Consider the following 12,920-nt stretch of genomic DNA (forward strand, 5'->3'; position numbering starts at 1 on the left):
GGCTGAAACGAAACTGAAACAGTTTAAAGTTAATAGAAAGGAGGAGAGACGGGAAATGACCGACAGATCACACACAGGATCATCAAGGATACAGACCGAGGTAGGCTGAGATAAGCAGGTTATGATATCGTTACTTTTTACTTTAAAGCACTTTTTTGGTAGAATTATGAGGCAACATAAAGCACGAATGATAACACAGATTAGAAGTTTAGTGTTCCTGTTTGGCGAATATGTAATAGAAGGAAATGATCTTGAAAACTGTTGTAAGCATTTGAAAGAAATAATTTAGATTTGTATGCGTGTTGTAAAGTTATTAGAGGTCGTGTTTAAACATGCACAGTATGTTATGTCAAAAAGAGCGATTTCATACTTGTGACCGATATATCCGAGTTTCATAACACTGTCGATGATTACAAGGACGATACGGCTTGACAGGTGCAGTCATGCAAATATAGGAAAACCACAGGTTTCGAGGCGTGCACAAAAATACACACAACATAGTGGAGCGTGTGTAAAATGTAAATACAAATGTTCAATGGGCTTTTATTCGATGTTCAGTCTTTTGCTGATGTCAGAATCAAGTAAATCAAGTAAATCAAGTTTCCTGTGATGAAAGTTATTTTTAGATCCGGTTACTACGTTGATATTAAACCACACAGTGGTATGATGACAAGGAAGCACACTTTTTTTTTCTAAAACTGAACACAATAAACATGAGTAGTAATAGTTTCTTTTTGAACAGCGATTAAAAACCTATATTTTTTAGTATACCACAGAACTACAGGCACCATTTTACAATAACAGCATATATAAATACTATCTTTCTATATTATGTTATATCATTCTGATACTATATAATACTATTGGCTATCTGTTGCTTTTAGAGTTGATTTCAAGATATTACTTGCAAAGCCCAGAGAGGCCTTGCCCCAAGTTATTTCTCAGATCTATTAATGCCCTGTGTAATTCCTTATTGTTCCAAGGTTCAGTTTAAGACACAAAGGTGACAAGTAAAGACAGCTGTAAACAGGTGTAAACAGGTGTAAACAGAGCCGTTGTTATCAGGGCTCCTTGACTTTGGAATGACCTGCCAGAAGAGATCAATGCTGCAAACTCTGTCTCGTCTTTTAAATCACTTTTAAAAACCTGCTTTGTGTTTTAAATGTGTTCTGTTTTTATTGTAAAACACTTTGTAACCTTGTTTTGAACGGTGCTGTATAAATGAAGTTTATTATCATTATTATTACTATCTTTCTATATTATGTCAAATCATTCTTATACTTTATAATACTACTGTATTGTATTGTTGTACTCTGTTATCTCATATTTATGTATATACATTGCATATTTATACAGTATAAACATACAGTATGTACATGTAAACATGTAGCTGCTATCTGCTTCTCTGCTCTTCTTCTTGTGCTGCTGTAGTGCTGATTATCTATGGGGATTTCCCCGGGATCAAAAAATTTGATATTATCTAGTCTATGTGTCCTCACAGGTTATCTTCACTGGTGGATAATGTGTGTATAATTAGCTGGGATGACTGTAGTAGATACTGTGCAGTACACTCAGAACCACTAGAGGGCGACAAATGAGTGTCTAATCTCAGGCCTGTACCAATTATGGTTTTGAGACAAAATTAAGAAAATGCAATCAGATATCAACTTAGAGTAAATATAACCAAAAGGTGTTGCCAGACTTATTCTTATTCATGTTAGGATATGCTCTTAATTTCAAATCAAACTTTCCTCTTTAGGAAAGTAAAGCCTTGAGACACGAGAGAAGCAGAGAAACAGTTCAGTAAAGCATTTCCTGAGGCCTGTTGTGGACAGTGCTACTAAATGTTTGATTTTATGCTTAAAACAAACAAAAATAACACTATTGATCTCTGTTAGAATATGCCTTATGTCACAGTTGTTTCAAGGTTTGGTACATTGTTGTGAACATGTTATGGATCAGTCGTTGTTGCTCCTACAAAAGTCAAGCAAGTGCTTTCCTAAATGTGTTGCATAATGAAGAAGAAGCGCAAAACTCACGCTTACAAAAATATACATATTTGTCTTCTACAGGTACTTAACACATCAGACATGAGTAAGCAGGTTTGCCACTGCGGTTGGTCAAAAGAGACAACTTACCAGGGCCTGAGAACTCACCAGGGAAAAAAGGGATGCACACCGAAGGGAATGCACATCCCTCAATGTGACCAGTTCATGTTTAATAGTTACAAACCTACAATTACCTACATGATGCCTCCAATCAAAATAGAAGACCCTTTCCTGGACGCTTACACCTCTATCAAGACTGGTGAGTAGTTTACCTCTGACTCTGCTTTGTGTTCTCATTTATCACATTAATTAACCTGCTCCCAAAAAAGAACCAACATTCCCACCAGATGTAGCGTTGAATACCTGAATTAAATGTCACCTTCTTAGCACACATTCACCTTTATACAGTGAAACAGTGTTACAGCAAGGCTGCATTTTGTGTTTGGGATGTCATACCAACAAAAAGGCCCTCTTTTGTGCATAATTGACAACATACTGTATGTCACTGCTTGGCATAATTTCAGTACTTTGTACAGTTGTATGCAGAGGGTCAAGTGTATAGCCTTCTCCCAAACTGCTCAATATAATGAATGATGAAGATAAATTAATTTTCAGTTAAGGGTTAAATGATTTCTTGCAGTTAACTTTTTTTTCTTTTATAAAAATGAACTCTTTAGTTATGTCTCAAACAGACACAACAGACATGCCTGCAGAGATGCTCTTCCCGAGCCTGAGGATTCACCAGAGCATGATGGGAAGCACTCCAAGAGGAATTAGGATACAAGAGAGTGAACCGTACATCTATAAAAATCAGTTGCAAGAATCTCACCAAAAGGACAGCAAACCAAATACCAGTGCTCTGGTAAAGAAGGAGGTATATCATTGTCTTTGATATCATGTTAGACTTCAATCATCTTTATAAATATATAAAAATGATATAAGTCAATCAGTCTTGCAGTAGAACATTACAATGTCAAGTGAAACCTTTCAAATCTTATCTCCCGCCTCTCTCTGACAGAATGTGCCAGCGCCACCAGACCTTACCACCGAAACAAATCCTGCAGCCACAGAAGCTGCAATGGAGATGATCAAGTCACGTATGCATTTTGATTTTAGTTTATTAATATAACATTAGAAATAACACCCAAAAAATGAAGCAGCTATGTCTGATAGTGACATATCCTTTCTTTGTAGTTTTGGAATATCAGCAGCGCTCTCTTCAAATGGCCCAAAACTCTGACAACACTCATCGAGAGCTTGATTTCTCCACTGGCGCACAGGTACAACAGATTTCTAACTTGTTTGAAGAACCTGCTTTGGAGTAGAAGAAAAAAAGCTGTTTCAGCTTAAATTAATTCATCCAGATGTTTACCTGCTGTATAGAATTAAAATTTTTGCCTTTCATTCTTTGTAACCCTCTTGCTTTTCCACTTTTCTCATGCATAATCAATTCAGGACAAAATAGAGAAAAGTTATTTTATACAAAACTGTTTAAGGGGAATATCGAAGTTTTCGGATAAGATATTGCATTATAAACAAAGGTGAAAGTGTCATGGAAATATTGAATGATCAGGAAAAGTGAGCAATGTTTCACTGAGTGAGATCCATTAAATCTTATCTTCCACTTTTTCCCTGACAGCATGTCTTAATGCCAGTGTCACAAAACCTCAGCTTCCAAATGAATCCTGCAGCTGCAGAAGCCACAGTAAAGGAGACAAGCAAGTCATGTATGCTCTATAATTGTAATTGTTTCATTACAGAAAGAGAACAAGTCTAATACAGAGAAAAAATACTAAGTAACTATGTTTAATGTGCTTTCTTTACAGTTTTTGGGAGCGCACAGCACTCTCATCAAAGTGCCACCAGCTTGGACAAAGCTCGTCGAGCGCTTGATTTCTCCACTGGCGCACAGGTACAACAGATTTCTGACTTGTTTAAACAACCTTCTTTGGAAAAGAGGAAAAAAAAAACAGTTTCAGCTCAAATGACTTCATCCAGATGTTTACCTGCTGTATAGAATTAAATTTTTTGTAACTCTCTTGCTTTTCCACTTTTGTCATGCACATGCATCAGTTCCGGACAAAATAGAGAAAAGTTATTTTATACAAAACTGTTTAAAGGGAATATCAAAGTTTTCGGATAAGATATTGCATTATAAACAAAGGTGAAAGTGTCATGGAAATATTGAATGATCAGGAAAAGTGAGCAAAGTTTCGTTGAGTGAGATCCATTAAATCTTATCTTATACACTTTTCTCTGACAGCCTCCCATGATGCCAGTGTTACAGGACCTCAGCCTCCAAAGGAATCCTGCAGCTGCAGAAGCCACAGAAAAGGAGACAAACAAGTCATGTATGCTCTATAATTGTAATTGTTTCATTACAGAAAGAGAACAAGACTAATACAGAGAAAAAAAAAATCGAAGTAATTATGTTTAATGTGCTTTCTTCACAGTTTTTGAGAGCCCACAGCGCTCTCATCAAAGTGCCACCAGCTCAGACAAAGCTTGTCGAGCGCTTGATTTCTCCACTGGTGTACAGCAGGTACAAAATAACTTGTTTGAACATCCGGATGTGGAGCAAAACCGGTTTTATCCTGTGAGTCACCTATTAAAGCACATTAATCCACTTGTATACACTTTCAGGTTCACCATTATATTATCATTTGGTCCAACTTTCACTGAGTGCTTTCACCCTTTAGATGGACCAACTGATGTGGGGGCCACCAACGACCACAGCTCAGGGAACAGCAGTACGACCACAGGTGGAGGAAAAAGAAAAAGAAAAAGAAAAAGAAAGAGAGGCTCAAAAACTATTAAAGGTACAAGACCTCTAATAATACAGTATATTGTTTTTAGCCATGCTAGGGATGACAATGTTGGTCAATTGGTCAGTCAGTAGTTTGTCCAATACTTTAGTTTATGACTTAAAGTACAATACCACCAACAGCTGCTAGATGCTGGCTCCACTTGACTCCCATTCAAAAATCATCAAATTCTCTCTAGAAATACAAAGTCAATAATTTTTTTCAACAAGTCAATATGGTCTCAATTGCTAATTTCGGGCCCTCTAATCAGTTTGCTGGTGGTTATTTTGGAAATGATTGCTTCATCTAGAGATTGAAGCATTGGAGCTTGGCTTCAAACTGGCTCCAATGCAAACCAAACCAAACAGTCTATGTTTATGAGTAAATACCTTCAAAACTAGTAACATTCCCATCAGCCTCAGTTGTACTTTGTGTTTAGTTCTAATAAGCAAACTATAACATGCTTGTGCAAGATTGTGACCGTATTATATCTGCCAAAAATTAGCATGTTAGCATGCTAACGTTAGCATTTCATCAGCATGCTGACATCGCTATGCCTATGTACAGCTTCACAGAACTGTTAGCATGGATGTAGACTCTTCTTCTTGTTTGACTCTACAGGGTATTTTATACTTTTATACTCAGCAATGCTACCATTTTACTTATGTGTTAGCATGCAAGTGGTCACTACAATGTGTGCATACCAATGTACTTTTTGTCTCGATTCAAGGCAAGACAAGATAGAACCAGAGCTGACTTACAGCAGAAAACTCAGATGAGAGAGCAAAAGGTGGCTGAAGTCAGATCATCTCTGAAAGCCTGCAAGGTAAGCTGCAGCAGAGATTTAGAACTTTTTGATTTTGGATTTGATTGATATTTCTTTAACATCTTTACTATCCATCACTCTTTTCAGGGCAGCTTGGACGCTGAGTGGCTGGAGATTAACAGTGTGTTCTCAGAGGTGATGAGAGTTGTGGAGGATACTCGGCAGAAAGCCCTTCAACCTCTGGAGGAGAGGTAGGTCCTGTGTAGACCAGTGATGGAGATAACACTTCCTTGATTACGAGTTCATTAGGAGCTCCACAGTTAGAGGTCATCAATGCATGTCCTGTATGCAGTTATGGTACAGTACATTTTATTAAAACTAATGTACTGATTACTTTTTAGGAGACAGAGAGTAAAGAAAGAAGCACAACAGTTGGTCCAGAAGCTGCAAAGAGAAATTGATGAGCTCAAAAGGACTATCGATGAGTTGGACAAAAACCCAGACTTGCAGGTGAGCCCGAAGGATCTGACATTATGCTTCTACTGTACTTTTCAAACTAATTCTGACAATACAGATTAAGATTTTTCCACTTGTTTTGTATTTTACATTGACAATGCGATATTTCTGACACACAGGTTTCCGCTCTAACAAGCTTGGATGAATCTAGAGATTGGAAACATCTAACTGTTGACACTTCATTCTCCTTCGGTACCCTGAGAGCTACAACTTCTGTCATGATGGAACAAATTCACCAGAAACTAGAAAAACTCTCCTCTGTTGGTGAGTCCCTAAGTTTATCAAGGTTTTTATTTTACTAAATCAAGGTTTGTGTCCAACTTATTGTCATTTACTTTAATGTAATTTCTCTTCCCACAGAACTCAAGAGGATTCCTGCATTTGCAGGTGTGTATCTCAAAACTACTACTAAATAGTAAATATTCAACTATGTGAATGTGACTATCTTAACAAGAAAAAGTAAAAAATAAATCTGTGACAAGCTTTCACATAGAGTTTCATTTTGGTAAAGTCTACAAAAAAGATAAGTGTAAAATAATGAATCAATGGTACAAATAAATTACGTTTCTTGAATAAACTTTAACTAATTGTCCAGTTAGCGACCAAACGAATTAACTGCTAGTTAGCTACTCTGACACTTATTTTACAAGGAATTTTGATGTGCCTCTTTCTGTTGTGAATGAACTACTCTGCAGAAAGCAAGTCAGTTATCTTGTCTCCAAAAAGCACACGTTCTTCTATGCAATGACATTTTAATATTGGTGTGTTTATGATGTAATATTCCTCCTTTTTGCCTGAGTAAAATAACACCAAATCATCAATATTACACCCTCAGAACCTCACTGAAAATGTATTCTTCTGTGGACATTTATTTTCTGCACTGGTTGATCCTTACTTTAGTGAGGGGTGCTTTATATCTGCTTTTATTATGGAGTAGTATCCATAAAATGCATCAACATATGTGAAGTTTTAGAATGTGTTACCCAGTTGATGTGCTTCTTCCCACATTAGAGCTGAATTTATTAAAGCTGCATCATGATTCTGTTCTATTGTATTCAACTGCAGTTGATGTAAAGCTGGACCCCACTTCTGCACACCAATGCCTTGTTCTTTCTCCCGATGGGAAGAGAGTGAGAGATGGAGGAAAGAACCAGCCAGCTCCTGATTCTCCAAAGAGGTTTGATCTGTATGGCAGCATCCTGGGGCTCAACAGGTTGACCACTGGGAAGTCGTACTGGGAGGTGGAGGTCAGCAACAAGACTGGGTGGGATCTGGGCGTAGCGAGAGGTGACGCAAACCGCAAAGGGGAACTGTCGTTGAATCCAGATAACGGTTACTGGGCTCTTGTACATTATGAAGGCAAGAAGTATGCAGCTCTGACGGCACCACCCGTTCCTCTTACCCTGAAGGAGAAACCTCGGAAGGTGGGGGTGTTTGTGGCTTACGAGGAAGGTCTTGTGTCCTTTTACGATGTGACGGCTCAATCTCACATCTACTCATTTACTAATTGTTCGTTCAGGGATGAGATCCTCCCGTATTTCAGTCCACATCTCAAGCAAAATGATGAAAACGTGGATCCTCTGATTATCTCTGCTGTGTAAAAGCAGTAGTAATTATATGAGGGGAATGTCTTACTGGTGTGCTGTAAGTTATAGTGCACCACTGGTTATTAAAAGTATGAGTTGGGTGTACAACAACAGTTTACTGTAACTACTAAAGGGTTTAAATTGGGTTTTTTGACCTTCATCCACAGGAGTTTTTTTTCTTTTTTTCTTTTTAAACAGGACATTGTTATTTCTATATTGATGACGACATTATAATTTCTTTTCAGTTCAGTTTTTCGTTTTCATTTAAGAGATTGTTGGTGTTTTGCAAAATGTATCTCAATCAAAATGTGTAAGATAACAAATGTATATATGAATTTACATATATGAAAAAGTTGCAAAATGATACCCATATTTTATGCCAAAGGATGAATGAATAAGACAGATATTCTCGCTAATCTTGTCAATACATTTGTTTTCATTCAAACTCTGCTGCAAATATATTTAGCATCTTAATATACTTTCATGTACGACACATATAAGTAATTGATTATAAATATATGGTTTGCTCTTTTGCTGTTTTTATCTGTCTATATTATATTTATCTATACTCTAAAACATCTTACTTTTGGTGGACACTTGACAACTCCCTTTTTTTAATCTCCATGTTCATCTGTTTGTCTCTTAACATGTTCACAATGTGGTTTCTGGTGATTTTGATATGAAATAAGATTGCAACTGCTGTGGTCTGCATGAGTCATCCTAAATATGCTAGTTCACTGGTATTAAAATATGTTTTATGATTTGAAGCTTGATTACTTAAATAGGACAGCCATTTGGGAAACATTTTACTGTATAATATATTTTGTATTTTTCATTTATATTTTTTCATAGTTTGGGTAAAATAAAAACAATAAAACAAGTTTGACTTTGTATTTGTTGATGTCTCCCTTTCTCTCTTCACAGCTTCAGAAGCTCTTTTGCATTTTCTTGGAATTTTTTTTGGACTGTGTTATTCTCCATCTGTCCACCAGTTGCCATGTTCATTATTCTATATCTGGCTGTGTACTTTCAATACCAATACACCCTTTTCTTAAAGGACAATTATTATGAAACTATATAATATTTTGTTGATTGGTGATGGCATTTCTGTGTATATCAGCCAAATTTAACAGTCTACTTACTTTTTACTTTATCCACTGCAGTGAAATGCTATTATATGCAACCTCTAGGGGAGCCCTTGTGTTTTGTGTGTGCATCTGTCTCCCTCACCTGGTGGCCCTCCTCTTTGCATTTCCTACAGCAGGTATAGCATTCCTGCCTTTCCTCTCACCTGATTGGTCCATGCATTAGAGATCCCAAGGTCAAATCCCTGTCCACCACCTCCCAGATAAAGTGCTACACTTTAAGCCGAAAAAGGCTACTTATCTCAACCTGTGTCACTTGTACTCCATTGTTCTGTTAATTGTTCAAAGTCTGTGTTTATGTGATTCTTCAGTTACCCAGGGCACAGGACTAGGTAAGTTTGGGGTGGCCTGTACATTTCCACTCATAGGATTTACATGTTAAAATCACAGGGTTAGAGGAGGTTCCAGGGTGGTTTTGAGTAGACAGAGTATTATTATTATTTATTTTACATGGATTATTTTATTAGATTTGAGACCACTCTGATTACAAAGTGTGGATTTATATAGATTTTGCACTGCATTGGTTGTGTGTTGGCACATGATTGTAAATAAATATATTCTACTGTCCTTTTGGTGTTGTTGCCCCATCATTTCATTCTACTTGTAACTGTTTGTTGTTGTTAAACACACTTCTACATCCTTTAGACAGCCTGAAGGTTTTCAAAACTGTGCAAAGCCACAATAAAATTCCAGAAACAGGCTTTATGTGCTGGTGGTGGGGCTCTTGACTGGGCTGCAGAGGTGGATGGCTGTATGTTTATGCTTGGCTCCATAACTGGCCTTGCTCCTCTTCTGAGGTTTGAGGTGGTGCCACAATTTTCAATGAAGGGTGTCAAGAACTCCATGACAGCCACAAATTTCCAAGGCCTTTGAGCTGAGGCCCCAGCTCCACTCCTGTGTTTTTCCCTCTCCTTTTTTTTCTTTTTTAAAAGTGTTCCTGAGTCTCCTCCACCTTGATCTGCAGATGTTCTCTTGTGCAAACAAGACTAAAATAACATTCAGTAAAGGCTGATGTGTGAACAGTGGTGGAAGAAGTACACTGTTCCTTTAGTTAAGTAATAGTACACTTAACAGAAGTAAAACAGTTGAAAAGTATTCAATATTCAAAGTACAATCTACTAACTATTGAAAGTAAATGCTATGATGTTCTTATATATGTGCTTGGCAGCAGTTCTTGATCCATTGACCACATAAGGTTATGTTGAAGTGTCTGCTTTTAGTTGGCAGGCTTAAAATGTGATAGTACATCATCTTATATAACATAGCTATGCTGTGTCTTAAAAACAAATGCAATTTTAGTTTGAGGTAACTGTTAACTGGTGGGTTTAGATTAACTGAGCCCAGTGGATTAAAAGTAGTAGTGGATGAACTGCAGATTATAAAATGAGTCACACCCACAGTGACTTAGTGATAATGTGTTTCCCACAGTGACTTGGTGTCCTGTGTACAAATAAGAAATGAAAAAAATGACACAGAAAAAATAGAATGTGTTTTATATGTTTGGTTTTGAGCTTTTCATTTCTTAATCAGATCATTGACAGTAGAGAGATGACAGGGAATGAGGAGAGAGAGATGGGGAATGACATTTTACAAGGGTCCCCAGCTGGACGTTCTGGTTCATGATCAGCTTCTTAAGACAAATATCATGAATATATCAGTCCATACAGTATATATATTTATTTAATCCACATTACATATAATATTTCGTTGGGCACTACCATTCACCTCTGCCTATAACTGTTTCAGCTCATTTTTATCACTACACCCTCTTCTCTCTAACATGTTCATCATGTGAAGAGGAAGTCATGTTTCTGCTACTGTGTCCTGCAGAACTCACTATGAATACTTTAACAGTTATATATCTGACACCCTTTGTATGAGTGTGACTGATGATCAGTTATTCAGAGTGTCATGCTGTACTGCAGTATGGCCTGGTTCAGCAGCTTATCTGTGAAACTTCAGACTAAACTATATAATCAAATCCAAATTTGTGCAGATTATTAGCCAACCTGTGGCACACTCCTTACAAGTAGCTCACAACATGAGCCTGCTCAGACTAAGTCGCTAACAGTATCTCTTCTGAGTCCTTGCATGTTTTTAAATGGAGAACACCAACTTCTGCCCTCTAATATGTGATTTAGAGTCAATATACACACAACAGGCTGAAGAATTCTGAGGTGATATGTATGATTGTCATGACTGTTTCATGTTTTTTGTATGTCCATGAAAAGTGTCATATGTATAACTGTATGTTTAATCTGTGTGTAAACCTCTTAAACAGAACTGCCTAAGAATGCAAAATGAATTTCAGTGTAAGCTGATAATAAAGTCTTATATCATATCAACAACATCCACCACTGAATACTGCATGCATGCACTGTAGCTGTTGTTATATTGACAGAATTTGAAGTTCAATTACACATATTGTCCTTTCTGTATTTGTTTTAATGACTGTTGCAGATTATGTGCAGTTTATTTCTCATGAACTTACAAGGGCCATGATTATGAGTGCTTCTTTCTCACTATTTTCTTGTATAAGGTGTTAGCCACAGTGACCCACCCTGACATGTTCACACATACAGTATGTCATGACAAAAGTTCACTTCTCCATTTACAGAAACAGCGGTTGGTTTGTGTCAAATATGCACATACACTAAATTACTGGCAATCAGACATGGGTTATATGCAGTAATTTGACTGGCTGTTAAGCTTTATTTTGGCTGAACATAATTGGTTGTGTCCAAGATGTGGTGGAGAGAGCAAGTTTAAAAGGGGAGAAACATTTTAGAAGTTCTAACAGGCACTTAAACATCAATCGGTATTGTTCCTCTCCAGACTAACACGACAACAGAGAAAGGTAAGAAAACCCCTCTTCCTCCCTCTTTCTCTAAAATTCTAAAAATTTTGGCATTTTTTAATTTAATTAATTTTTAACCGCAATTTAAAAATTCCATCTCCTTCCTTGGAATTTTTGGTGTCTCGTCCTTTATTTAAAATATGGAGATACAAGTTAGCCCCTACAGTATATGTTATGTCCAGATGAAGATCTTTGTGATTTATTTGGCAAGCATTTCCATTCTGCAGTTACTGGATGTTAATTTTAAACCCTGCATGTACAGAATTTGACAAATTACTTGTTGGTGTGTTTATTTTGTTTTTGAGCAACTAATTACTCTGCTCAATAACTCAAACTCTCTTTCTTTCTCCACTCTAGACAAAATGAACGTCATTCTCCTGACTCCCATCATCTTCATTCTAGCCCCTGTTGCTAGCGTGACCTTTCCCTCAAGGCCCTGTCAGGGGAGAAGTGAGATAGACAAATACAATGAATTCATCAAGAAACACATCCTTCCACCTAACTTTGACACAAATTCTCCAGAGGAATGGGGAAAGTGAGTTAAAATGTTAAATCAATTATTTTTTTCTTGTGAAAGAGCCAGTAATACTAAAAATCTATGCTGAATTGTAATTTAGTGGATTCTTCTTAATCCTATATCATTGCAATGTTTAACTTTGGACTTAAGAGCAAAAGTGCTGCAGCAACTCAGCAAGCCAAAAAAAAGTTGAACCTTAACATGATCTCTTTACACAGATACTTAATGAGGTTAGGACTCTGTGGCAGAGTTCCTGTGCAGTCCTTCATCAACAACGACAATAAGGGAAAAGTCGTGGAGATCTGTAGTGACGCTGGCCGGCTCTTGCGAGATAACTTGTGCATCAGCAAGTCAACAATGTTGGTATATCATGTCACATCCACACAGGGTTGCGAAGTTGAAGCTAGCGATATAACAAAACGCAATCAAAATGTGATTGTGGCATGTAATATGATTGAAAATCAGTGCCTCCCTGTCCATTATCAGAAATACAACAATGAAAGACCAGGCAATATAGCCTGCACCTAAACTTTCTGTCAAGCTTTGCTAAATGAATAATTTGTGCTCACGAAAATGTGAAAGAATCTTGAGCTACATATATTTTGTAAATCACATGTTATAGATAATACAGTGTGTTGTATCAAGCAAGGTGAAATGAATAGAGCTGATGTTTGGGAAGTT

The 12,920-nt window shown here is 37.1% G+C and overlaps 1 protein-coding gene and 1 long non-coding RNA gene across 4 annotated transcripts; both read left to right on the plus strand.

The window, feature by feature from the left end:
* The first annotated feature begins 1 nt into the window (after nucleotide 1).
* LOC137174320 (E3 ubiquitin-protein ligase TRIM21-like) lies at nucleotides 2-8,600 on the plus strand. Of its 3 annotated transcripts, none has more exons than XM_067579532.1 (16): nucleotides 4-100; nucleotides 2,073-2,307; nucleotides 2,741-2,922; nucleotides 3,067-3,145; nucleotides 3,243-3,328; nucleotides 3,688-3,775; nucleotides 3,875-3,960; nucleotides 4,312-4,399; nucleotides 4,502-4,644; nucleotides 4,748-4,867; nucleotides 5,583-5,678; nucleotides 5,766-5,869; nucleotides 6,020-6,128; nucleotides 6,254-6,398; nucleotides 6,495-6,521; nucleotides 7,200-8,600. In XM_067579532.1, the coding sequence occupies exons 1-16, from the start codon at nucleotides 56-58 to the stop codon at nucleotides 7,733-7,735; spliced, it is 2,169 nt and encodes a 722-aa protein (XP_067435633.1). In that variant the 5' UTR covers nucleotides 4-55; the 3' UTR covers nucleotides 7,736-8,600. The 3 variants fall into 3 exon arrangements, with proteins under 3 accessions (XP_067435635.1, XP_067435633.1, XP_067435634.1); XM_067579533.1 differs by having other exon boundaries at nucleotides 4,502-4,590; XM_067579534.1 differs by lacking the exons at nucleotides 3,875-3,960; nucleotides 4,312-4,399 and having other exon boundaries at nucleotides 2-100.
* Nucleotides 8,601-11,487: 2,887 nt separating this feature from the next.
* Nucleotides 11,488-12,617, plus strand: LOC137174875 (uncharacterized). The gene is made up of 3 exons (XR_010925494.1): nucleotides 11,488-11,722; nucleotides 12,080-12,257; nucleotides 12,458-12,617. It is a non-coding gene; the product is annotated as an uncharacterized lncRNA (long non-coding RNA).
* Nucleotides 12,618-12,920: the final 303 nt, after the last annotated feature.

Source organism: Thunnus thynnus, chromosome 22 (genome assembly GCF_963924715.1).
Source record: "Thunnus thynnus chromosome 22, fThuThy2.1, whole genome shotgun sequence".
Lineage (NCBI taxonomy): Eukaryota > Metazoa > Chordata > Actinopteri > Scombriformes > Scombridae > Thunnus > Thunnus thynnus.